Raw genomic sequence first — 22,971 nt, 5'->3', positions numbered from 1 at the left:
GAAAACTAATTCTTCACATTTCGTAATAATTAACCACGCAATATGAGAAATGACACATGAATGACTTGATATCGACCCAATAATAAGGTAAAAATTCAATAATTACTCTAGTTTAAAAATGACCTTATTTGGATATTGAATTTAGTCAACTCGACCTAATTCTAGACAAACACGGAAAGGATTTGAATCGGAATTGTCCAAATATTGAATCAACCTTATCTTAATCAAACCGAACTTGACCGAACCAAAATCATTCGAAATTAACCCGGTCAAACCCGTTTTGAACCTGATTTGAATTTATCCAAACCGAACATGAACCGATTTGGAATTGACTCGACTCATATCCGACCTGGACTCGATAGACCATGACCCGAATTTTACCCAACCCGACTCGATTCGAGTTAGAAGAATAATTTTGACCTGAACATATCCGATCCGAACAAACCCAACCCAAACTCCATCCGATTATCCAAATTAACACCTCTACGTACGTGTGTGTGTGAGGTATAGTCAACAACCCACTCCCACTTAAGAAACTAAGTAGGACTAAAGGGAGAGCTCTCTTTTTCTTTCAATGTGGGACATTTACCCCACTTTTATACCACTCTTTTCTTTGTTTTTTTTCAAGAATTTCCAACACTTTTTACTTTCAATTCCTCTCATCCATCCTCATATTTCCATTCCTATTTTACGTTTTACTATAACGAACTTTTCTTGTATGGAAATTAAATAAACAAAGGAAAACTAATTTGCAATTGTGGTTTTCTTTAAAAACATGTCTTTCATGAAACTAATTTTTCATTAAAAAAGTTTTATATCAAACCAAACAGGCAAGTCATTTGAATTTATAATAGCAAGAAAGACGTTCAACATACTCCAAGGTTCACAATCCTCGTGTTATTTTAAGAGTAATATGAATAGAACTTAGCGGTTTGGAACCACTAAGTCATGTTTAGGTTGGACTATCACTTCAATGTTTGGTGCCATGTTTAATGGGGTGAAAAACTTCGCTTCTTCATGACGAAGATTTTGCTTGCCTTCATGCTCTCAGGTGGATAAAAGCCTTCACTTCCATGGCAATATAGATGTACACAGACTCTACTAAAGTGGTTTATCTTCTTAAAACATCGAGAGTATGTAGGGGATATCTCTCTGCACTGGACATAATAGGATATCAAAATAATGGAATTCGCCTTTCAAAGTTTCAATGATGTTATATCCTCAAGGTGGATTGTGATTAAAGTAGTAACACATCAATTTGCAAATCGTTTTTACACCTGCAATTTAATGTACTTAGTAGTTGTAAAAAAAAAAAAAAAAAAAAAAAAAAAAAATTGTCAATTTTATTTTACTTTTCTTATATATCCCAGTACACTTATAATAAATGTGCGTGGATTAGTTTTAAGGTGCATCGTATATGATCTCATGGCAAAATATACAAATATAAATGGGGAGTTACTGTGATGGAAGGACGAGTGTAAAGTTTGTAGCATGTGGGATTTAATATCAATCGTAAATGCACATTTAATTATCACATGTAATTTAGAAAAAGATCAAAGTGTTTAAGGGACAACGAAGTAAGCCCTCTTTTTCGTAATGATATTCTTATTTGGAATCTTTTGTGTAAATTAAGGTAAGGAAAAGAATCTTGAGATAAAGTACATTTGGACCATTTAAATATTATGGGAGTATGAGACAACTTTTTTTTGGAAAAAAAAGTTCATTGGAACCCCTTATTATTTTGGAATAAAGACATTGAGACTATTTTTTTGGATTTGGACCATTAAAATGAGGGTATTATGAGAAATTAATGAGAACATGTGAGAAATTAAAATAGAAAGTAGAAATATCATTTTGAAACACTCAAAATGGAAAACAAAAATATCATTGTGGAACGGAGGGAGTAAAATTATAGACATTTCATGTAATTGAAAGGATGATTGAATAACAAGCCACATAAGAAAAAGAATAAAACTGGCAATCTGAGGCACTATCCCATGCTTTGTGAGATTAACTTGACAAGGTCCTTAGATTTTTTGTCAAACCTCACCTTGAGAGTTGAGACACAACAAGCAACAAAGAGGTAGGCAGTACGGAGTAGTTTACAATGTTACCGATGCAAAATGTATTGCTTGAGATTAGCAGATTAATACCCTTAATAGTCCAAGGGTTGATTATAACATAATGATGGACTATTGGGCCATATAGAAAATTTGGGCCAGAAGTTGGCCGAAAGGTCATATGCCTAAGCTTGGGAAGTATTTGTATAACTAAAGCAATTCCATGATGTATAGCTTCATCACTTTATGGAATAAAGGCATATATGGCCTTATACCGTTATACTTCGTACATGAGACGCCCTAATTTATCACATCAATAAACAAATTTGCTCACTCAACATGGTATTTTTGTAATCATGTCAATATCTATAAAGCCCACTTTTAATTTATTTACAATTTTGTCACTTAATAAACATATTTTGTTTATAAAGGTGATAAAATTGTATTTTCTCCTTATACATAGATTAGAGGTTTTGACAAATTAATCGCGAAAGCTCAAATATTCTCATTCATCTTTAACGTATATTTATACAAGAGAATAGCTAGGGGAATAATTAACCTATCAAGATAATATCACAATATATTCCTAAAATATTATCATATAAGATATATTCTATCTTAACATCCCCCCTCAAATTGGAGCATGAAAATCTCGAATGCCCAACTTGTCAAGTAAAAACTCTAATTGAGCCTTCCCCAAAGCTTTCGTAAAAATATCTGCTAGTTGCGCCTTCGTAGGCACATACGAAGGTGAAATTAAACCATCCTTAATCGCATCTCGCACAAAATGCATGTCCGCCTCAATATGTTTCGTTCTTTCATGAAATACCGGATTTTGAGCTATGTATAGTGCAGACTGACCATAACAAAATAGGTTCACCCAAATCCCCAAGTAGTTGTTTCAACCATTTCAGCTCACAAGTCACATCAGCCATCGACCTATATTCCGCCTTAGCAGAAGAGCAAGAAACAGCATGATGTTTCTTGGTTTTCCAAGACACAGAAGAAAAACCAAGTAACGCAAACCAACCTATCAACGACCTCCTCGTCAGAGGACAACTTGCCCAATCAGAATCACACCACTCTTCAAGCTGCAACTCGCTGTCTGAACAAAGAAGTATTCCTTGACCCGGAATTTTCTTAAGTAACGAACCACACGAAGTGCGACCTCCCAATGTTCTTCTCCAGGACTCTGCATGAACCGAGACAATATATGAACAGGATATACAAGATTTGGTCTAATCACAGACAAATAAATTAGGCGCCCAACAAGCCACCTATATTTCTCCACATCATCCAACACCCTACCTTCTGCTAGGGCCAATTTATGATTCTGTTCCATCGGAAAATCTGCAGGCTTATTACCCAATAATCCAGTCTCAGAAATAATATCAAGAGAATATTTCCGTTGACAAATATAAAATCCCTGCTTGTTTCAAGCAACCTCAAGTTTTAGGAGGTATTTCAACACTCCCAAATCTTTCATCTTAAAAAAATTTCCCAAATATGCCTTAAACCTTGACAAGGCAATTTTATCATTCCCTGGAACAATCAGATCATCAACATAGATCAACACATTCAACTGTAATTTTCCTTTGGTTAGAGTGAACAAAGAATAATTTGAATAGGCGAGGATTGTTTAAATCCATAATTCTTCAAAGCCGTAGTCAATTTAGCAAACTAACATCTGGGAGCTTGTTTTAGGCCATATAATGACTTCTTCATCCTACAAACATAATCAGAGTTATCTTTATTGAAACCAGGATGAATTTTCATATAAATTTCTTCCTCTAGGTTTCCATGCAAAAATGCATTATGCACATCCATCTGATGCACTTCCTAGTCTTTCACGGCAGCTACCGCAAGAAATGTTCGAACTGTCGCCATTTTAGCAATCAGAGTAAACGTCTCATTGTGATCTAGGCCTTCAACCTGATGATTTCCCAAGATTATCAATCTCGCCTCTAATCTTAGCAAATTACCATGTTCATCTCGCTTCTTTGTATACACCCATTTACTTCCAAGAGCTTTCTTCCCAAGCGAAAGCTTCTCAAGAACCCATGTGCCTTGCTCTTCTAGAGCTCTAATCTCCGCGGCCATTGCATCTCTCCACCCTGCATGTTTCATAGCCTCTTTAAAATTTTTAGGCTCATGACCTGCTGTTATTGATAACTAGTTATTTCGCATGATTTTAGGGTACTTTTGAACCTTGTTTTTGTTATTATTCGGCATCAAAGTTCATTATTTATCCTATTTTTATGCAAATTTTGTACCATCCATGCTTCACGGGTTGTTTGTGTTTTTGATGTAATGTAGCTATTTTTAGTACTATGGATGTGAGCAAGGAGAAGGGCAAGCTTGGTTGATAGATCCATGGAGTAAGAAGGATGAGTGCCTTAAAGAGAAATAAAAAGATTTTGGAGAGCCTTGAAGGGTTGTTTGTGTAAGTGTCAACTTAAACTGACCATAACTTTTGATCTAATCAACCTTTTAAAGTGATTCAAATTGGAGATTAAAGTTCGTCTCAAGAGCTTTCCGACGACTAGTCACAAGTCCATTTTTGGCAAGAAACAAATAATTTACAGCCTCCCGAATTTAAGCGATCTAGGCAGGGAATTCTGCACGGAGGTGCAACAAAATGGCACGACCGTGCAAAGCTGCACGTCCGTGCCAAAATCTGCACGTCCATGCAGACCTGCTCGATTCTTGGCAGCACTTTTTCACCCTTCTTCACGTCCGTGCCAAACTTTGCACGTCCGTGCCAAATTTCTCACGTCCGTGCAAGCTTGTTTCCGGGCTCTTTTCTCGTTTTCTCCGTCCTTTTTGTTTTGAGGGTAATATATATACCCCCTTGGCTCCCCTTGTATGCTTATCCAAGTTTTTAGAGCTTTTCTCTTAGTTTTTAATCTTATTAGAACATTAAAACTCTCAAATCATTAGTTAGATTTTAATTATTAGCTTGGAAAACTCAATTTCAATCATTGTAGAAGACAAAATTCCACCATTGTTGTTCAAGTTTGAAGCTTCTAGTAACATTCTTTTTCCTTACTCTTTTATCTTCTCTCTACTTAGTTGTTAGCTACTTGTTTAATTCTTGTATGCTTAGATTGTTAATTAGCTTAATTCTTAGTTTGATTTTGCTCATGAACTGTTTGAAATCTTTAATTGCTTTAATTTCCATGGATTATGAGTAGTCTAATTTCTAGGGTTTGGGTAAAACCCTCAATGTAGTCACAAAGAACTTGTTACATGTGCTAATTTGATTATTGTGGGGTGTTAATTAGTTGAGCTTAAGTGGTTTCATTGTTTAGTTTTTGTATATGGCCATTGCTAGAACTATTTATCTAAGCTTTCTCAACGAATGATCGAGAGATGAACTTGAGTTAGCTCCCTTATGCTTAATTGACTTGAAATGCCATGAGAATAGGAATTTCCATTCAAGGGAATGTTTATGTCGTCGTGATTATGCTTTAATACTTGTTTTATGCTTTGTAATCACGAGAGTAGGTTGTATTCATGATTCAAGTAATCCCTCTAGCTTGAGAGAGTAGTTGGGTGCCTTAAATGACTTCTCTTAATTTATCCCCTAATTTACCTTGATTGATGCATGTTAATTGTGATTTGTGATGAAGTTGAGTGGTGTAACCCGAGCCCTAGATTCCTCTTAATTAATATTGTTAATTTCCCCTTAGCCTTAGTTGAAATGAACTAGTAGAAGTTACTTAAAACCAACCCAAATTTGACTTGATTTAGCTTATTTAAAACAGTAGTATTTTGGTGGTTGATTCAACACCTCTCTTGGGTTTGACCCTTTCTTACCCTTGCTATTGGTTAGTGAGACCAAGATAGGATTTATATTTGGTAGGCTCGACGATGGCCTATCAGTTATAGTTGCAATGTATTTTTTATGGTTTTTTGAGAAACGTGAGCAATCAACAAAATATGTGAGAGGATAAGGAGTACCTGAGAAGGATGATGATGATGTTGGTGCCTTGTTGGATGTACTGTTTTTCCGTATTGTATGAATCACGTAATCCTTTAATTTTGTTGAAGGAATTTTATGTTGTTTACCTTTACCCATCTCCTCAACATCATTACATCCCTGTACTTGCTGAAATTCATTCACACACTCTCCCTGCTTAATCACATGGCGCTTTACACCCCTCTGTTGCTGCTGTAACTCATGCTCAGGCACACTTCCCCCCTGTCGCTGCTGCTCACGGCCAACATCCGCATGATTCCCAACGGGCTGGGCAAACTCTCCTCATGACTACTGGTTAGCCCTGCCAGTGCCTGCTGGGTTTCCATTGGGTTGTTTAGTGGGTTGGCGTGGCTGTGGCATCATCAATTCCCACTCGTCGTCACTCTAAGCATCCCCCATATTAATAATTTGTAAAGGAACCATGTTCCCCTCATTCGACTGAGCAACATATGGGAAAATATTCTCAAAAAATCTCACATCACACGAAGCAAAAGTTTCCTTGGTCTCCAAATCAAACACTTTCCATCCCTTCTTCCTAAATGGGTATCCTAGAAAAACACACTTCCTATTCCGACTCGCAAATTTGTCACCCTTATTCTTTTGATTGTGAGCGTAGCACAAGCAACCAAAAATATGAATATAATCATATGATGGAGGTTTATTAAACAAAACTTTAAATGGTGTTTTATTTCCAAGCAACGGGGTTGGGGTTCTATTAATCAAATGACATGCCGCTAAAACACATTCCCCCAAAATTTTTTATGGTAAATTTCCTTGAAATATCAATGCTCTCGCCACATTTAAAATATATGTTGATGCTTCCGCTCAACTCTGCCATTTTGTTGGGGTGTACCCACACACGAAGTTTCAAACAATATGCCATGATTAAAAAAGTAATTTTGCAAGGAATTAAATTCCGTCCTATTGTCACTCCTAACAATTTTAATTACTTGATTAAATTGTTGTTTAACAATAGCAATAAAATTCAAAAACATCAATTCAACCTCCATTTTATTTCTCAATAAATAAATCCAAACACCCCTAGAAAAATCATCAACTATTGTCAAAAAATAATGAGCTCCACACAAAGAAGGTGTTTTATACGAGCCCCACAAATCAATATGAACAAGTTCAAATATACGACTTGCTTTATTATCACTAATTGGAAAACTACATCTAGATTGCTTTGCACGAGGACAAACATCACATGTTTTATTATTAAGTCTCCTTGAAGAACCACTCACAATCGGAATCATCTTCAACACTGTCTCTGATGGATGACCTATCCGTTGATGCCATAGATCCAACAAAGACTCTCCATCTACTGCTAGAACCTTCACTTGTGGAACACCATGGAAAAGGTACAGTCTATCTTCACGTTCACCCACACCAATCACCCTCCTCGTCTGCAGGTCCTGTATACCACATATTTTGTTAGTGAATTGCATTATACATTTAGATTCATCATTTAATTGAGTTACGGATATTAAATTGCAAGTTAATTGAGGCACATAAAGAACATTCTCAAGTTGTAATCCTCCTGGCAATATCACCATCCTAACTGATCCGCGTTAGCCGATTGTCTATCTAGCAACCCCACGGGACAATTTTTTTACTCTCTTCACATTTTTTAGCATCGTAAAATCACAAGTAACGTGATTTGATGCCCCCGTATCGACAATCCAAGGCATACTATTCATCTTACCGTGTAATGATTTATTTGTTGGATTTAAAATATCCAATATTTTCTGAATTTGGGTAGCCGAAATACCCACCAAGCCAGCTGCATCATCAGAGGTAGATGCCCCACCTTGTTGCTGCTTTGTCGAGCCCCCTGCCACTTTACTTGCACGGACAGAAGACTGTTGGGAAGAGGAGCTAGACGGTGCCGAGCCACTGCTGCTGTTACGAGACCCTCGGCCACCACTGCCACATCCCCCTCCACGTCCACGACCACTTTTGCCTCGTCCACGATTACCCCACCACTCGGGATAGCCAATCAATTGAAAACAACCCACTTCATCATGTCCTTCCCGATTGTAATGGTTACATAATTTATCACTATTGTCAACAAACTTTGATTTCGACTTCGCATCCACCCAAAACGCCATAACCGTATCTTTGGGTTCCTTGGTCGAACCCCTACCACGAAGCCTCTCTGCCATGACTATATTTTGATAAGCTATATCAATTGATGGAAGAGATTTTTGCGCAAGAAATTATGCTCTGATCGGAGCATAATGGTCTTCTAGCCCAATCAAAAAATAGTGGAGGTAATCTTCCTCCCTAATTTCTTCCACCTGGGCAAGTATGTTGCATACACACTTCCCACACGCACACTTCGGCACATGTATAAACGTGAGAAGTTCTTTCCACACCTTCAAGAGCTGGCCAAAATAGTCAGCCACCGACTCTTGCGGAGTTTGCTTAGCTTGCACTCGCCCAAGGCTGTCTTCAATTGGCACAAATGAGTACCACTAACAACACAAAATCGATTCTCAAATTCGTCCACTAACACTAGCATCATCATAATCACCGATCGTGGGGCGTAGCTTTGAATCAAAAGTGTTAGAAATCTATGATACCAACACCAACTGTACCGCAATCCAGTCCACCAATTTCGATTTATCTTTTGGTTGTAGGATTGTGCCATCCACAAAACCAAATTTTCTTTTAGCCATCAAAGATCGACGGATAGCTTGTGCCTACTCATCATAATTCTCGCGCACGCAATTGAATAGGCGTGATCACATTACCGGGATTATCAAGGTAATATGTTAAGTCAATCTATCGGTGTCTTCTCACCCATCACTCACGATTTGTTCTCACACGGAAAAAAAATTTTATTTAGGATTTGGTTTGGCTTTTGATACAATGACAAATTAATCACAAAAGCACAAATATTCTCATTCATCTTTAACGTATATTTATACAAGAGTATAGCTTGGGGAATAATTAACCTATCAAGATAATACCACAATATATTCCTAAAATATTATCATATAAGATATATTCTATCTTAACAGATTTAGTGCATGTTGTAGTATAGAATGTATTAACCCATAAATCCTAAAACATTTAGAACACTTTTTTTTGTCCGTCTTAAATTAGCTTAAACACTTTCTATTTGGAAAAAACACACTATTATTTTCAATACATCTCATTCATTTCCAATAGGTTTAGCCCTAACCTTTCTCATAACCTTTCAAAACACACAAATTCTCCCAAAAAAAAGCGGGTGTACGTTAATTTATTATTAGACGGGTTAAAGTTATCATACAAGTATTTAAAGTTTCCCTTTATACCACAAAAGTTATTAATCTTTTAATAATAAATTTTATCTTACAAAAAAAACTTATAATGTATTAGATTAATTATATTAACCTTTATACTATATAATCACGACTCTATAATAAGAAATTTCACCTTAAAATAAAATTCAAACCAACGACAAATTAAAGTTAACCTTTTAGTGGTTATAGTTACCATAAAAATAGTTGAAATTACTCTCAAACTGACCGTCTTATAATAAAATTAACCTACACCCGCCTTACATAATACTTATTGTTAAAAAAAAATCACCGTTATTTTTATATCAACCATAATTGAATTATAATAAAGAAGTATTTAATAACATTCAACAACTTATCATCTACAAGAACAAGACTACAACTCTGCCCAAATCTTTAGGCAATGTGGCATTGTTTCAGCCATACCTAAGGAGGCCGTTAATCTTTAAGACTCATTACTAACCTTATAAATAGGCTTAAGGGACTTGTAAACTTATAAGTAACTTGTAACCAATCAAGACTTTATTTAATCTTTCAATTGTTTTGTTCCATCCATTTTTTGGCACATGTTACACCATTTTTAAATACAATAACTATTGTATGATTTGGGCGTTACTCCAAGTGTAACTTTAGTAATTTTTGTTTATATTAAAGGGTTTAAAAGACTTGTTGATTTTTTTTCTTATTTGTAAGTAAATTATTATACAATGACAACTACTCCGTAGATTTTTCACATTTTTAGCTTATTGTACATTCTTAAATAGTAAAATGTACTTCATATTATATATTTATGTGGTTCTAGCTAAGATGGTAGAAGTGTGATCCTCATTCAATGAAACATTTTAAGAACACTTTTTTTTTTTTTTTTTTTTTTAATACGAAGTACATTATATATTGGAAAAATTGTTAAAAATAATACAAATTTTGAGTGGTCCGCCAAAAACAAGTCAATCTTTTGATTATTTCTAAATAATACAAACTTTGGAGAGTATCCGCTTTAAACAAGTTATGACCTGTTAATAACCTAATTAACAGGTTATGTGGGACACGTGTCATTATCTTATTGGTTTAACCATTTAATTTGTTTTTTTTTTTAATTTTTAAAGATTATTATTATTATTATTATTTTATTTAAAAAAAAAACTCCACCCATCTCCTCCACCAGCCACCAACACCACCGGCACAGCCTACCTCCCAGCCCCCCGTCGTCGGCCGCACCCAGATCCCCCTCCCCCGGCGCCGGCAACGAAACCCCCCCCCCCCCCCGCGCGTCATCCCCGACAACCAGTGAACACCCTTTCGGGGGTCGATTAGGGTTTTTCGGGGTGGGGGATGGGTTTTTGGTGGTTTTACGGGGGAGGGAGGGTTTTGGGAAGGATATTCGTTGGTTGTCGGGGAGGAAGGAAGGGGGTACGGTGACGCGTGGAGGAAGGGGTTGGCGGCGGCATCGGGGAGGGGGATCTGAAAGCGGCCGGCGTCAGGAAGGATTTTGGGGGCGCCGGTGGTGGGTGGCTGGTGGAGGAATCAGGAGATGGTTTTTTTTTTTTTTTTTTTTTTTTTTTTTTTTTTTGAAGAAGAAGAAAATTTAAAAAAATATTTAAATTGTTAAGTTTTTTTTTTTGAAAAGTTTTAATTGTTAATCAACCATAATTAAAGTTGTTATTAAGAGTTAATTACATTGTTAAACAAATTTATTAAAAAAAAATAATTTAACCTGTCATTCAGGTTGCAGGTAAAATAACTTGTTTAAAGCGGATACTCACCAAAGTTTGTATGATTCAGAAATAATCAAAAGTTTGACTTATTTTTAGCGGACCGCTCAAAGTTTGTATTATTTTTGACAATTTTTCCTTATATATTAACAGTTCGCAAATGACTCAGCTCAAATCTTTAACGAGTAGACGTTATAACGAGCACTAGTCGAGGCGAGCCACACACAGCTTACGATCCAGTCCTAAAGGAGGTAGTTATTCCGAGACACCGGGGTAGTAGTTAAATCCCCTCAAAACAGACATGTAACAAACTCCCCCAACCTATATGCCTAGATCAGCTGAAAAATACCCCAATAACCTGTGTTCATCTGCTTAGCCAACCCGCCAAATGGCAGCGATTCCCAACCACCATCTTCATCCCTGCAAAAATTTCGCCATTTCTTCTTCATCTTCTTCTCATTCTAAAACCCTAAATCCCTCTTCTTCAATCTCCTTGAACCCATCAATTACATTCATCGGAAGATTACCCACATTCCGATGCGAATCCCAAAATCGTCGGCATTGGACGATGGTTGATTATCACATCTCTAAACTCAACCCAATTGAAATCATCCCCAATTCTCCCACATTTCAAATGTCTTCAAATCAGGAGAATTCTGTCAAATTTTCGAAGAAGATTTGCCTTTTTTATTGCCCTGAAACTAAAGCTCTTGCTGAGAGAATTGCCTCTCAATCTGATTCTATCCAACTTCGTAGCATTTCTTGGAGGTAATTTCATTGAATTTATTTGATACATTTTATCGAACTATATGATTTATTGATCTTGGTGCAAGCAATTAGATTACTTGTAGTATGATATAGATAACAAATTGGTATATCTACGATTTCTATGTTTCTGTCGGTTTTCGGGTGGGGTCAGTTTTTGATAGCTACTAAGTAATTTTAACCAAGTGTGTGAATATGGAAAATTAGGTAGGACCCATGTGAAGTTTTCTGGACTGTTTGCTTCTTAAGCTTGGAAGAGTGACCAACTTTTCTTGGGTTAATGTTTTCTTGAATGCTTGTTTATATAATTGTACGGAGTACCCCCGTAAATGGATCATCATAGCCTTATATACACATTTGCTTCTATTAGAATTTAGAAGCGTACATTGCTCAAGAACAGGCAATTTAATACATGTTATGAGAATGGATATAATTCTACTACCTAAGCTGTAACTTTTTTGGACTTTGTAGCATAATAATGTGATACTTTATTGAGTAAAGAGCATCAAAGGTATGAAACTTTTTCAATCAAAATTTTGGGTTGAAGATTATTATGTGCTGATCAGTTATATAAATGGGATTACTATTGGAGACTTGTGGCAGTATTTGTTAAATTTCAATTTTCGGACTCTTACAAGCTTTTGTTTTGGATTTTAGATGCCATGGTGATATAGCTGACCTCAGCGGTCCTAAAACTTTGGTGTGGTTGTTTTGCTATTTGTTTATGGCATATAAATGATAAGTATGCAACCTTGATTTTTAATTTTAACCGAAGGAAAATTAATACTGTTAACAGGCATGTTTTATGATTAGACTTTATTTCTCTGTAGAAATTTAAGGTTTAGGGCTGAGTTCGAATAGTTGATTCGCCTGGAGAGTCACTCATCATTGTGGACGTAACAGAAGCAGCAATTTGGGGAACAGGTGTTAGGAGAAGCACATGGTGGGCTTCGATGAGCCCTGACTTAGGTTTCCTAATCTTGCATGTTAGTTGGACTTTATATTTAGTGACTTAAAATATCATCATCTTGTGCTAGTATCAGTCACGCTGGTTCAACATTTTTAAGAGGGTTATCTCACTGTATTACAATGTAATTAGGACTTTTGAAGATGGCTTCCCCAACCTGTTCATATCTAATGCTCAAGGTATACGGGGGCTGCATGTTGCTTTCTTGGCATCATTCAGTTCCCCTAGTGTAATATTTGAGCAACTCTCTGTGATATATGCTCTGCCGAAGCTTTTTGTTGCCTCCTTCACCCTTGTCCTTCCCTTTTTTCCTACTGGCACTTCTGAGCGGATGGAAGATGAAGGGGACGTTGCAACTGCTTTCACTCTTGCTAGGATTTTGTCAAATATACCAATTTCAAGGGGAGGCCCTACTAGCTTGGTGACATTCGATATACATGCCTTGCAGGTTTGCATTGCAGTGCCCCTCTTCTAAAGCCCTCACCTCTTAATGCTCATTTATCTTTGATAGTATGACTGACCTTTCTTATTTATTTTCTGAACTTAGGAAAGATTTTACTTTGGTGACAAAATATTGCCATGCTTCGAGAGTGGAATACCTTTGCTCAAAAAGAGATTGCAACAACTGCCTGATTCTGACAATGTATGGTTTGTTGTAGATCAAATTTTGTATGTGTCTTGAATTATCCAAGCTAGTTATGCCCCCAAACCTATTTTGTGAGATAAGGAGACCCTCAGACATGATCCTGGTACTTACGATGAGTCATCCCTTTTTTTCTTCAGATATCTATTGCTTTTCCTGATGATGGTGCATGGAAACGCTTTCATAAGCAGCTGCAACACTTTCCTACGGTAAATTTGTTATTTGTAAAACTGTAAAAGACAGCTCTCAATACTTGTATCACTTTTCTACGTTTAAAGATTTAAATCAGATATATTATTGTTGCATTTTTAGTCATCACTCAATCTACTAAAAGTTTCAATAATTACTTATCTTCCACAATTTTCTTGAAATCTTTCTGTCCATCTCTATCTGTCCTTTGTTAAGGATAAATTATCATTCTTGATGTGTAGAAGTTCAAACAATGTCAGACACCAGTGGAAAAACATCTTAAAAGTGCAAGATATGTATTGAATCTCAGTGCACACATCTGAATGAATTGAAAAGTAGTAAAAGTGCAGCTAAAGCGTGGGAGCGAAAAAAATATCAACTACCTATAATTTTTTTTTTCTTTGACATAGAGGTTTAATGAAGCCTATTGTGTAGCTGAGTTGCTTGAGTCATTAGATGAGGATATCATGCTTTGTGCCACAGATTGAGTGTTAACTCTTAATGAATGTTCTACTGGGAAAGGGTAGAAAGGTCTAACCACAACACTCTTACCTCTACAACTAATGACTATGGTCAGAAGGACCTCTGCGACACACTCAGCTTTTTATTTCTGTATCTGCTAAACAAAAGACTACATTGTATGATGCAGTTGAATTTTGTATTGCTGATTTAACTTTACTGATACTAAGTACACCTCTGATGTCCAGATAGTTTGTGCAAAAGTTCGAGAAGGTGATAAACGTATTGTTCGTCTGAAGGAGGGTAATCCTAGAGGCCGTCATGTTGTGATTGTTGATGACCTAGTACAATCAGGTGGCACCCTTATAGAATGTCAGGTAGATTCTCTTATGAACTTTAGTTGCTCTCTAATGCTTTGGGTTTCATCTACTGCCTATCAGTTTTGTAATTTCTCACTTTTCACTTGCATTCGTTCCTTGTTGCTGAAAAAGCCATGGCAACTACACTTATCGCATTATTATCTCACTGCTGGTGATTAATTCTCTGAAAAACAAATGTATTGCTGTAGTTTTTTTTTTCGTAAAAGAATAGAGTAATGATGCCCTATGATTTCAATTTATTTTATTATATTTTTGTTTTGACTACACATGAGGCACTCATTCATTTTGCCCTGTTTTCTTTTTTTAATTGTAATATCCTCTAGAAAGTATTGGCTGCTCATGGAGCTGCAAAGATCAGTGCGTACGTCACACATGGAATATTTCCAAATAAATCATGGGAACGCTTTAAACCTGATACATCAGGTACGCTTTTTCAACTGTGATCAACTGATTAAAATCTTTGTAGCAAAGTTTTATGATCGCAGTGTCATTCATATTGGTATAGAATATGCTACCCTCATCCCAAATATTCCGCCACGTAGCTAATTTAGGCCATCACTAAAGAGAACCACTTTCTAGAAATAGTAAATACAACTTCAAACTTTGTCATATTACCCTTGATCAATTGTTCCAAGGAAAAACTAGATTGGTATGTACCGTATGGTTGGAGATGTGAAATTTTATGATTAAAGGATAGTTGCTTCTTAATCAAATGTGGCGGATTTTTGTAGGAGCGAAGAATGTACTTATTGTACGGATTATTTACTTTCATGCTTTAAACTCAATTTACTATTTCAAGTTTTTGGTGCTCAGCTGTGGGTTCACAATTTCACTATTTTACTCACAGGTTGCCCTGAGGAGGGAATGTCATACTTCTGGATCACTGACTCTTGCCCTCTGACAGTGAAGGAGGTGAAGAACCGGCCTCCTTTTGAAGTCATTAGCCTTGCTGGATCAATAGCTGCAGCTCTTCAGATTTAATACAATTGCGACAATTAGCAAAAAGTAGTGCACAAAATGAGTTTTAGTAACTCACCCAGTCTAATCTTTTGTTGTCAGTTTTGTTTGTTGCATATTGTGAAGTATACAAGAGTTTTGGTTTCACAGAGATTGTAAATTGTTGACGGAATTTCAGCAGTTGCTTAAACAGCAACAATTATATGAGATAGTAGACATCAAATTCTTTTCATTTCATTGAAATTCTTGACTGGGTTCTGAGTATTCTGACTGCAAGAAGGGCTCCTACTTCAGAAGTTATGCTTAAATTTTGCAATAACACTTCCCAATAAATTAAAAAAATAATCTAATTATTTGAAGTTACTCCCAAAGTAAGTTCTTGGAATTAAAAATAAATAAAAAAATCCTGCGACATGCAATTCAAACAGAACCACACAGTAAATAAACTTAGGATTAGCTCGCACTGCAATGGGGTTGTACTCAGTTCTCATGGAAAAAATGTCATTGCAACTGTCAAATATACAACTTCCAAACTTAGGTTCCCTTTTCCTACAGAAATTACATTAACAAAATTTCTGACTCGCCAAATTGAGAGGAAAAAATAAAACAAAAAAAAACCTGACATTCTTCAGCCTTGTAAAGAGATTGTAATTTGTAAATGTAGAACCTAAACCACTAATTAAAGAAAATACCCAAACCGACAGACTTCAAACAGATGATAAACAACGAAAGAATATAATTACACATTTGGCTTTGATGTACATAAAGAAACAACACTCCAGAGAGCCTTTCACTTCACTTTATGAGAAATCTTGATGTAATTTAGAAGCCTCTTCAAGGCGTTACCACTGTCAATGGCCTCTCTAGCCCTATCTAGAGCTGATGTAATATCTTCTGCACCACTGCAACCTAATAAGTGATCCACAATTCCTGCATTTAAGACAATCCGATCATACGCAGGGCCCTTCTCCCCACGAAGTGCTGCTATACCAAGCTCTATGTTCTTTGCCACCTGCAGTCAGTCAACAGTTCATGATTTTTCATTTGTACCTTAGGAAGAGGAACAAATTGCAAAAAACTTACATGATCTAGAATCCAAAGGAAGATTGGCTTAGGTCATAGGTTTAATGCAACTGAACCCTAGGATACTTTAATACTACATATTTATTTTCACAATCTATATGTTCTAAAAGACTAAAAGTACTTAAAAGGTTTCTTTTCTTTTCTTTGCTACCCTCTCACTGGGGTACCCACCTATCACAGAATCACAGGCTAAACCCATATAGGATATTAAGGCAAAGTGTAAGGGTTTTTTTTTTTTTTTTTTTTTTTTTTTTTTTTGAGAGAGAACTAAGTGTGGGATATGCATTGAGGGGTATTTGACTTGATATTGCAACATCAAAAACTAGCCATGAAATAAGCTAGTGTCGATAATATTCTACCCCTTTATTCTTAACAGGTCCACACACACACACACAAAATAACTGGACAGTAGAAAGTGAAATTCCTACGTAAACAGGTTTTACAGGGTTAACAGGACCAAGTCACTAAACAGTTACTTCCTCTTTTCCTCTAAATATTGCAACATGGAGGACCGGAGGTATTGCACTGATTGTACGGTGAGGAGAGATAAAGAGACATTAAAATAGAGAGCCATGTGATGAGGAGAGAGAGAAACCAAGTGGAAATAAGGAATTTTCAATATTTGTGAAACTTCCTAGAATGGAAATTGTTTCAATTTAAGGGGAACAGAGGAAGTATAATCTAACCGCCATGTAAGAGTCAAGCATTTCAATTCATTTGAATAGATTCAATTAGCTTTGTTGAATGCATTTAACTTTCATTTGATTCAAAACGCTTTGCCGAATGCATTTGATTCAAAAAGCTTTGTTCAAATGCACTTGACTTTCAATTGATTTAATTAGCTTTGTTGAATGCATTTGACTTTAATTTGATTCAAAAAGCATTGTTTGAGTGTGTTTGACTTTCCTTTCATTTAATTAGCTTTGTTGAATGCATTTGACTTTCATTTGATTCAAAAAACTTTGTTTGAATGTGTTTGACTTTCCTTTCATTTAATTAGCTTTGTTGAATGCATTTGATTTTCATTTGATTCAAAAAGCTTTGTTCAAATGCACTTGACTTTCAATTGATTCAATTAGCTTTGTTTTTAGGTCATGTTAATAATTCCCTGCTTATTTAACAATATCATGAATATGAACCAATCGACACATAACAAGTATACAATTCACACATACGACATCTGCGGATAATTGGACAATCATAAAATTGTACAAAGGTGGATAATCGGACAATCATACAATTTTACAATCAAACAATTATACAAAGGTGGATAATCGGACAAGTCATTTCAAGAAAGATATCTGCTGTTCCGAATTGAAAAAGATGTTCAAGATTGGGAAAATTGAACATGTACTTCGTAAATTTCACAAAGTATGTTACAAACGCAGAATTTCAAACATGAAAAGTAGATCAGTAAAGACCTCAAAAAAAAAGTCTTTCTTACCAATCTATCAGTCCTTGGAGTATCTGAGGGCTCAAAACCATAGTCTTTTGCATTCACTTCCATGCAGAAAGCCTCCCGTGAGACTCCTGAATCATAAACATGCCAGCCTCAACTATTAAAGAGATTAATCAAAGGGAAATAACAAACAGCCAGGAATAAGTTCAAAACACTGAAGAATTGGTGGAAAGTATAACACACCATCAGCTTCAAATGCAGCTCCATTGACTGATGACCGAAATCCAGAACAATAATTGACCGGAAGTCCTTTTGATGTATTTGTGGGCCGCAATCTGGTTGTCATAGACAGTGCCCCTTCTTCACCCTGCATGAAGATAGCTGTATTATAAAGTTGAAGGTTTTTACTTGGAAAGTCATGCCATAAGTAAAAGATGTGCCAACAGATGAGTGTACTGAACTAGAACCATTTAGTTGAGCATTTCTGATTAATGGTCTACAGGGGGGGGGGGGGGGGTGTGCGGCGGACAAGCTAAAGCAAAGATTAAAATGAAAACAAGAAAGCTTTCTGACCTTGACAACTAAGCCAGCATGGATGCCTCTTCTTCTCATAAGCATTAAAAGTGGTTCTTCATATCCTTCATGATAAAATCCTGCAACAATAGATTCCTTTCCTCGAGCCTGTTCAAACCATTTATCTTCTTTTTCATTATATCAAACTCATAAAAACAATTGATATTGCTAACTACATTGATAACAGTAAGCATATAGCTAATATGATACAAAAAATTAAATTTAGAAAACAACAGTTCTCAATGGATTTCAAAGATGACACGTCAGAAAATGCTATCTTGGATATTGCAAGATAGTATACATTATACATAAATCTTAATCTCAATCACATTTCATAAGCAATACCAAATTGCCAAATGCCAATAAGTGGATCGCCTAAAACTTACCCTGACAAACTGCTGAACCTTTTCAGATGTTGCCAGTGGTGGACGCTTCTTTATGTGTTCTCTCAGTCCAATTAATGAGTATCTGCAGAAAGATACAATTCGGACTGTTATAGTAGAAAGCTATGCAACAAAAGAGGGACTCGCCACAGAACAAGTAAAGGGTCAACAACCTCCTAATTGGAGTAAATAAATAAATTAAGCAGAAATGACCACTTTTAAGAAACTTCAGATATTTGGTTAGCGAAGTTAACATTATTTAAGATTTTAAGTGTAATAATCTTTAAACTACAATTCAAGAGGCAAGGATCAACTGACTGTACACTTATTAAGTTTATTATACTTGATTGCTGTCACTGTTTGTCAAAATGTGTAACTCTCTTTGACAGTGACAACTAACAACAGTATTAAAAGACTTATAATTTTACTCATGCAGACATATAAACATAGAATTTGAGACAAGAGCTATAACTTACAGAGATGGACGAACTTCTCGTAGACTTACATATGCAAAGCCCCCATTTTCATCCTGATAAACAATAAGGAAAAATTAATATCATGAAGCCAGTCCAAGGATTCAGCTGGAAGCTAACATTGTCACAGAACCATAATATAGAGGTTAACCTCAATAAGTTGTTTTGCCTGCAGTGCCGTCAAGTGAGTATTAGCCCCCATAAATTGCAGCATTTGTTCTTCAGTTACACCACCCTAAACAAAAAGTCAAAACATTCATATTTATTATTAAAAAAAAAAAAAAAAAAAAAATGAGCAACAGAATCACTTCCAGAGCATCAAAAAGGAATGAGTTTTGAAACTATTGAGCAATGCAACCAGTATTGGCAGAGATTTATGAGACAAGCACATTAAGAGCATACCAGTGTACCACAGCTTATCTGAATATATATATTTTTTGAAGTTCTTTTAGATGTTGACGTTGAATGGTAGAGAGCCACACCACTATATATTTCTATTTGCTCCTACTGTCTATCTATTCCATATAACAAACAACTTACCTTTGGTGGCATCCAGTCCACACCATGAAGCAAGGATGATTGACCATAACATGATCTCACAGCAGCTACGAATAATGTGCTCCTGAAAAAGCGTGTGTTGCCATCATAAGGTTCACCATAATGGGTCAAGGATTCAACATCAGCAACAGGAGGAGGACCTAATTTTTTAGAAATAAACAATCAACTAGTGCATTTGAGATGATGAACCAAAACCAGTTATTTACCACATATAGTGCCCCTTTAAAGCAATAAGCAAAATACACTTCTAAATGATATGCCAACAGGGCATCAGCCCCATATTTTGTCAAATTAGGGGCATTACCAACTTCATCATCAAGCGCAAGACAATACGCTTTAAGCTCTCGATCTGTTTCCCTGTTCATGCGCTGACCTATCAAAAATGCTGAAAGTAATGACTCGCTCACCCCTCTTGATTTATCCTCAGATTCTAGAGGTAGAACATCTCTTAGTACGCCTTGAACCTCCTCGAATCCTAGATGACCTCCAGCAAGAACTTCTCGTAAGGCACCAACAAGTCTCATTTCCCTAGCATCTTGTCCTGTATAGTGTGGTCCAACACAACTTCCTAGACCCATTATAGATCCTTCTGGATCAGCTATAAATATTACATCTTTCGGAAGAGTTCGAACTAGCTCAGGCCAGAAAGCATTCATGGCACGCCTTTCACCTTCATTCCATTGGGTAGCTTCAGGGAAGGCATTGGCTCGGATTGTCATTCCCGCAAAGAAGGCACCAAGTTGAGCTTTTGAAACCTCATCATCATCTTTGAGTTCCCCCTTCGCTGATCATCCACAGAAATACCAATGTGAGCAAATTCATTTTCCACCCTTTTTTGTAAGTAGATGTTTTGTTGTGTGTGTCTGTGGGAGAGAGAGGGGGGGGGTGTGTTAGGGAAGCATCAGAGAAATTAAGTGGTTACAATGATACATTATGGTGGGTCTGTTTTGCAATAGAAAGAACTAAAATCACTCAATTTCCAAGCAATTAACTTATTAATCCGCATATGCTACCTACAGCCTACACCATTTCTAAACCCCAACAATAAAGAAACAGGCATCTTCTTTCCAATTTAGAACACCTTTACAAGTTCTTTACTGTACTCCGAAATTCACTTACAAACATTTTCGACTTGCAACTTACTCCCAAGGCCCAAACAATAAGCAGCCAAATACTTACCAACAGAATTTCACAATACAAATCACAAAACTAAATGCATCACAATATCATGTGGTGTCCGGTGTCCCAACCTCTACATCATTAAAAGAATAACATATACTTCTATCTAGTTCACCATCAAAGATGAAAAGGCAACTAATGTACTGAGTTCCACGGGTAATGACAACAGGCAAATAAAAAACCTCCCTCCTCCATTCCATATATCTCAATCACTTAACTAACTTTTCTAATTCCATACTATCTCATACTCATCATCAAATGCACTATTACATCCCAATTCAAAAATAGCAACATACAATCACTATTTCGTGTTTAGCCATGAAATAGAATACAATTATATTCACTCCTTCAATTCTTATGCATAACCTTAACAACAGTTAAACTAAAAACAGCCCGAGCGCAGAATAATTTGTAACCGATGATCGGAATATTGCACATTAATTTCACTCTACAATCCTACATTATCTAGCTATGCTCTTGAACTATCAATGCCAATTGCCAAACCATCAATAAAAACAGGTAAAAATAACTAAAAACTGAACTGTTTGAACTACTACTCCCCTCGTCTACTTATTCTGTGAGACAATCACCATTAATCCATTATAGCAGGAACAAATTTTAGAGACGGAGTATAATTGATTAGAAACACAGATTAAATAACTAAAACAAAAAAAAAAAAAAAAAAAAAAAAAAAAAAAAAAGTAAAAAGCAATAAATTGGACCTGATTTTAAGATAGTATCTAAAACCTTTCTAGCTTTTTCTTCGGTGAGAGGCTTGGTCTGAGTGGGACCAGTACAAACACGACCTTGAGCTTCTAGAACCGTCTGATTAGGCCTCGGAATATCCGGACGTCGGTACGTTGTCGATAGCGCAGGGTTTCGGACACTATCTTCTTCGTTGAGGGAATAATCCTCCGTTTTCATCGAATCGGTCATCACGGCGTTTATGGTTAGCCCGTATCTCCGGCGAATTGGACGGTGGAGTTTCGCCGGAGTAAATTGAAGGAGCGGCGGTTTGGTGATTTTAGCGGCAGAGAGCTTCGCCGGCGCCGGCGAAGTCAACGGGTAAATGCGATCGGGATTTAGCACGAGTTTCATTTTTGGGGGTTTTCTGAAATTCGCACCTGGTTTTGATTTTGTTATTGTTGGGAAGTCCAAAAATGGGAGGTTCTATGTAAAATATGTTTGTAGTCGTTAAATGCAGAAACTGCGAGCGAAGGGTAGAACCATTTTGATGTATTGACGGTAATACCCAGCTACCTAGCAGTTAAGGAAAGTTAACCAAAAAAGAAGTTTAGCAACTTTTTTTTTTTTTTTTTTTTTTTTTTTTTTTTTTTTTTTTAAGAACAAAAAGAATTTTATTAATGAAAGATAGTCAAACGACAATTACAAAGAATTTCGAGGAAATTTAGAATTCCAACACAAGTACAAATCACCTTAGATCTAGTTACATCGCAGATTCGATCGACTATCGCCTTAATAAAAAACTTCATGCGAAGCAATACAATTTGTGAGTTAGCACTAATTCGGCTTAATATCCACTAACGAATAGTTGTTTGAGTGAAAATACTCATATGGTCTTCTAAATACTTCCGGAGATTATGAAACTCTAAATCTTCAATTTTCGACAGACAAACACAAAAAGAAATTAACCCTAATAGAATAACCATCATATCAAAGATGGGATCCATTTATTGAAAGCAATTAAAAAAAAATTTGGGGCTTACCATCAGTAAAAACACCGATGAAAACCCCTACAAAGATTCACAAAAGAGATCTAAAGATAAGAGATGAAGGAGAAAGAGAGAAAAAGAAAAGAATGAAGGAAAACCTTTAAAAAAGCAAAAAAAAAACTAGCAATGGAAGCTAGAAAAACCCTCCCAAGGAAGAAACCTAGAGGGAACCAGAAAAACCCTCCC

At 36.2% G+C, this 22,971-nt stretch overlaps 3 protein-coding genes across 3 annotated transcripts; 1 reads left to right on the top strand and 2 right to left on the bottom strand.

The window, feature by feature from the left end:
• Positions 1-6,950: 6,950 nt before the first annotated feature.
• On the bottom strand, positions 6,951-9,380 carry LOC110709236. Its single transcript, XM_021887450.1, has 2 exons — positions 7,748-9,380; positions 6,951-7,457 (listed from the first exon to the last, which is right to left on the bottom strand). The coding sequence occupies exons 1-2, from the start codon at positions 8,205-8,207 to the stop codon at positions 7,423-7,425; spliced, it is 495 nt and encodes a 164-aa protein (XP_021743142.1). The 5' UTR covers positions 8,208-9,380; the 3' UTR covers positions 6,951-7,422.
• A 1,278-nt stretch (positions 9,381-10,658) lies between these two features.
• On the top strand, positions 10,659-15,647 carry LOC110709227 (ribose-phosphate pyrophosphokinase 3, mitochondrial-like). The gene is made up of 7 exons (XM_021887439.1): positions 10,659-11,812; positions 12,909-13,224; positions 13,324-13,419; positions 13,560-13,628; positions 14,316-14,444; positions 14,771-14,870; positions 15,295-15,647. Exons 1-7 carry the CDS (start codon positions 11,433-11,435, stop codon positions 15,426-15,428), a joined length of 1,224 nt encoding a protein of 407 aa, XP_021743131.1. The 5' UTR covers positions 10,659-11,432; the 3' UTR covers positions 15,429-15,647.
• Positions 15,648-15,878: 231 nt separating this feature from the next.
• Positions 15,879-22,323, bottom strand: LOC110709223 (anthranilate phosphoribosyltransferase-like). Its single transcript, XM_021887433.1, has 10 exons — positions 21,775-22,323; positions 20,178-20,657; positions 19,856-20,013; positions 19,467-19,550; positions 19,319-19,371; positions 18,846-18,927; positions 18,460-18,567; positions 18,130-18,253; positions 17,932-18,017; positions 15,879-16,416 (listed from the first exon to the last, which is right to left on the bottom strand). The coding sequence occupies exons 1-10, from the start codon at positions 22,148-22,150 to the stop codon at positions 16,195-16,197; spliced, it is 1,773 nt and encodes a 590-aa protein (XP_021743125.1). The 5' UTR covers positions 22,151-22,323; the 3' UTR covers positions 15,879-16,194.
• Between the last annotated feature and the right edge of the window lie 648 nt (positions 22,324-22,971).

This window comes from Chenopodium quinoa, unplaced genomic scaffold (genome assembly GCF_001683475.1).
Source record: "Chenopodium quinoa cultivar QQ74 unplaced genomic scaffold, ASM168347v1, whole genome shotgun sequence".
NCBI classification, from domain to species: domain Eukaryota; kingdom Viridiplantae; phylum Streptophyta; class Magnoliopsida; order Caryophyllales; family Amaranthaceae; genus Chenopodium; species Chenopodium quinoa.
Note: the sequence above shows the minus strand (reverse complement) of the source record. Positions and strands in the feature narration are given on the sequence as shown.

Bases quoted from the DNA above. Each gene is read 5' to 3' on its own strand.
- LOC110709223 (XM_021887433.1), bottom strand. From the start codon at position 22,150: ATGAAACTCGTGCTAAATCCCGATCGCATTTACCCGTTGACTTCGCCG. The intron at 20,014-20,177 runs GTAATGCCCCTA...CTAAAAAATTAG, and splicing joins TGCGCTTGATGATGAAGTTG to GTCCTCCTCCTGTTGCTGAT. The intron at 18,018-18,129 runs GTGTGTTATACT...TTTATGATTCAG, and splicing joins AGCTGCATTTGAAGCTGATG to GAGTCTCACGGGAGGCTTTC.
- LOC110709227 (XM_021887439.1), top strand. From the start codon at position 11,433: ATGGCAGCGATTCCCAACCACCATCTTCATCCCTGCAAAAATTTCGCC. The intron at 14,445-14,770 runs GTAGATTCTCTT...AATATCCTCTAG, and splicing joins GCACCCTTATAGAATGTCAG to AAAGTATTGGCTGCTCATGG. The intron at 14,871-15,294 runs GTACGCTTTTTC...TTTTACTCACAG, and splicing joins CTTTAAACCTGATACATCAG to GTTGCCCTGAGGAGGGAATG.
- LOC110709236 (XM_021887450.1), bottom strand. From the start codon at position 8,207: ATGGCAGAGAGGCTTCGTGGTAGGGGTTCGACCAAGGAACCCAAAGAT. The intron at 7,458-7,747 runs GTAAGATGAATA...TGTGGTATACAG, and splicing joins AACAAATAAATCATTACACG to GACCTGCAGACGAGGAGGGT.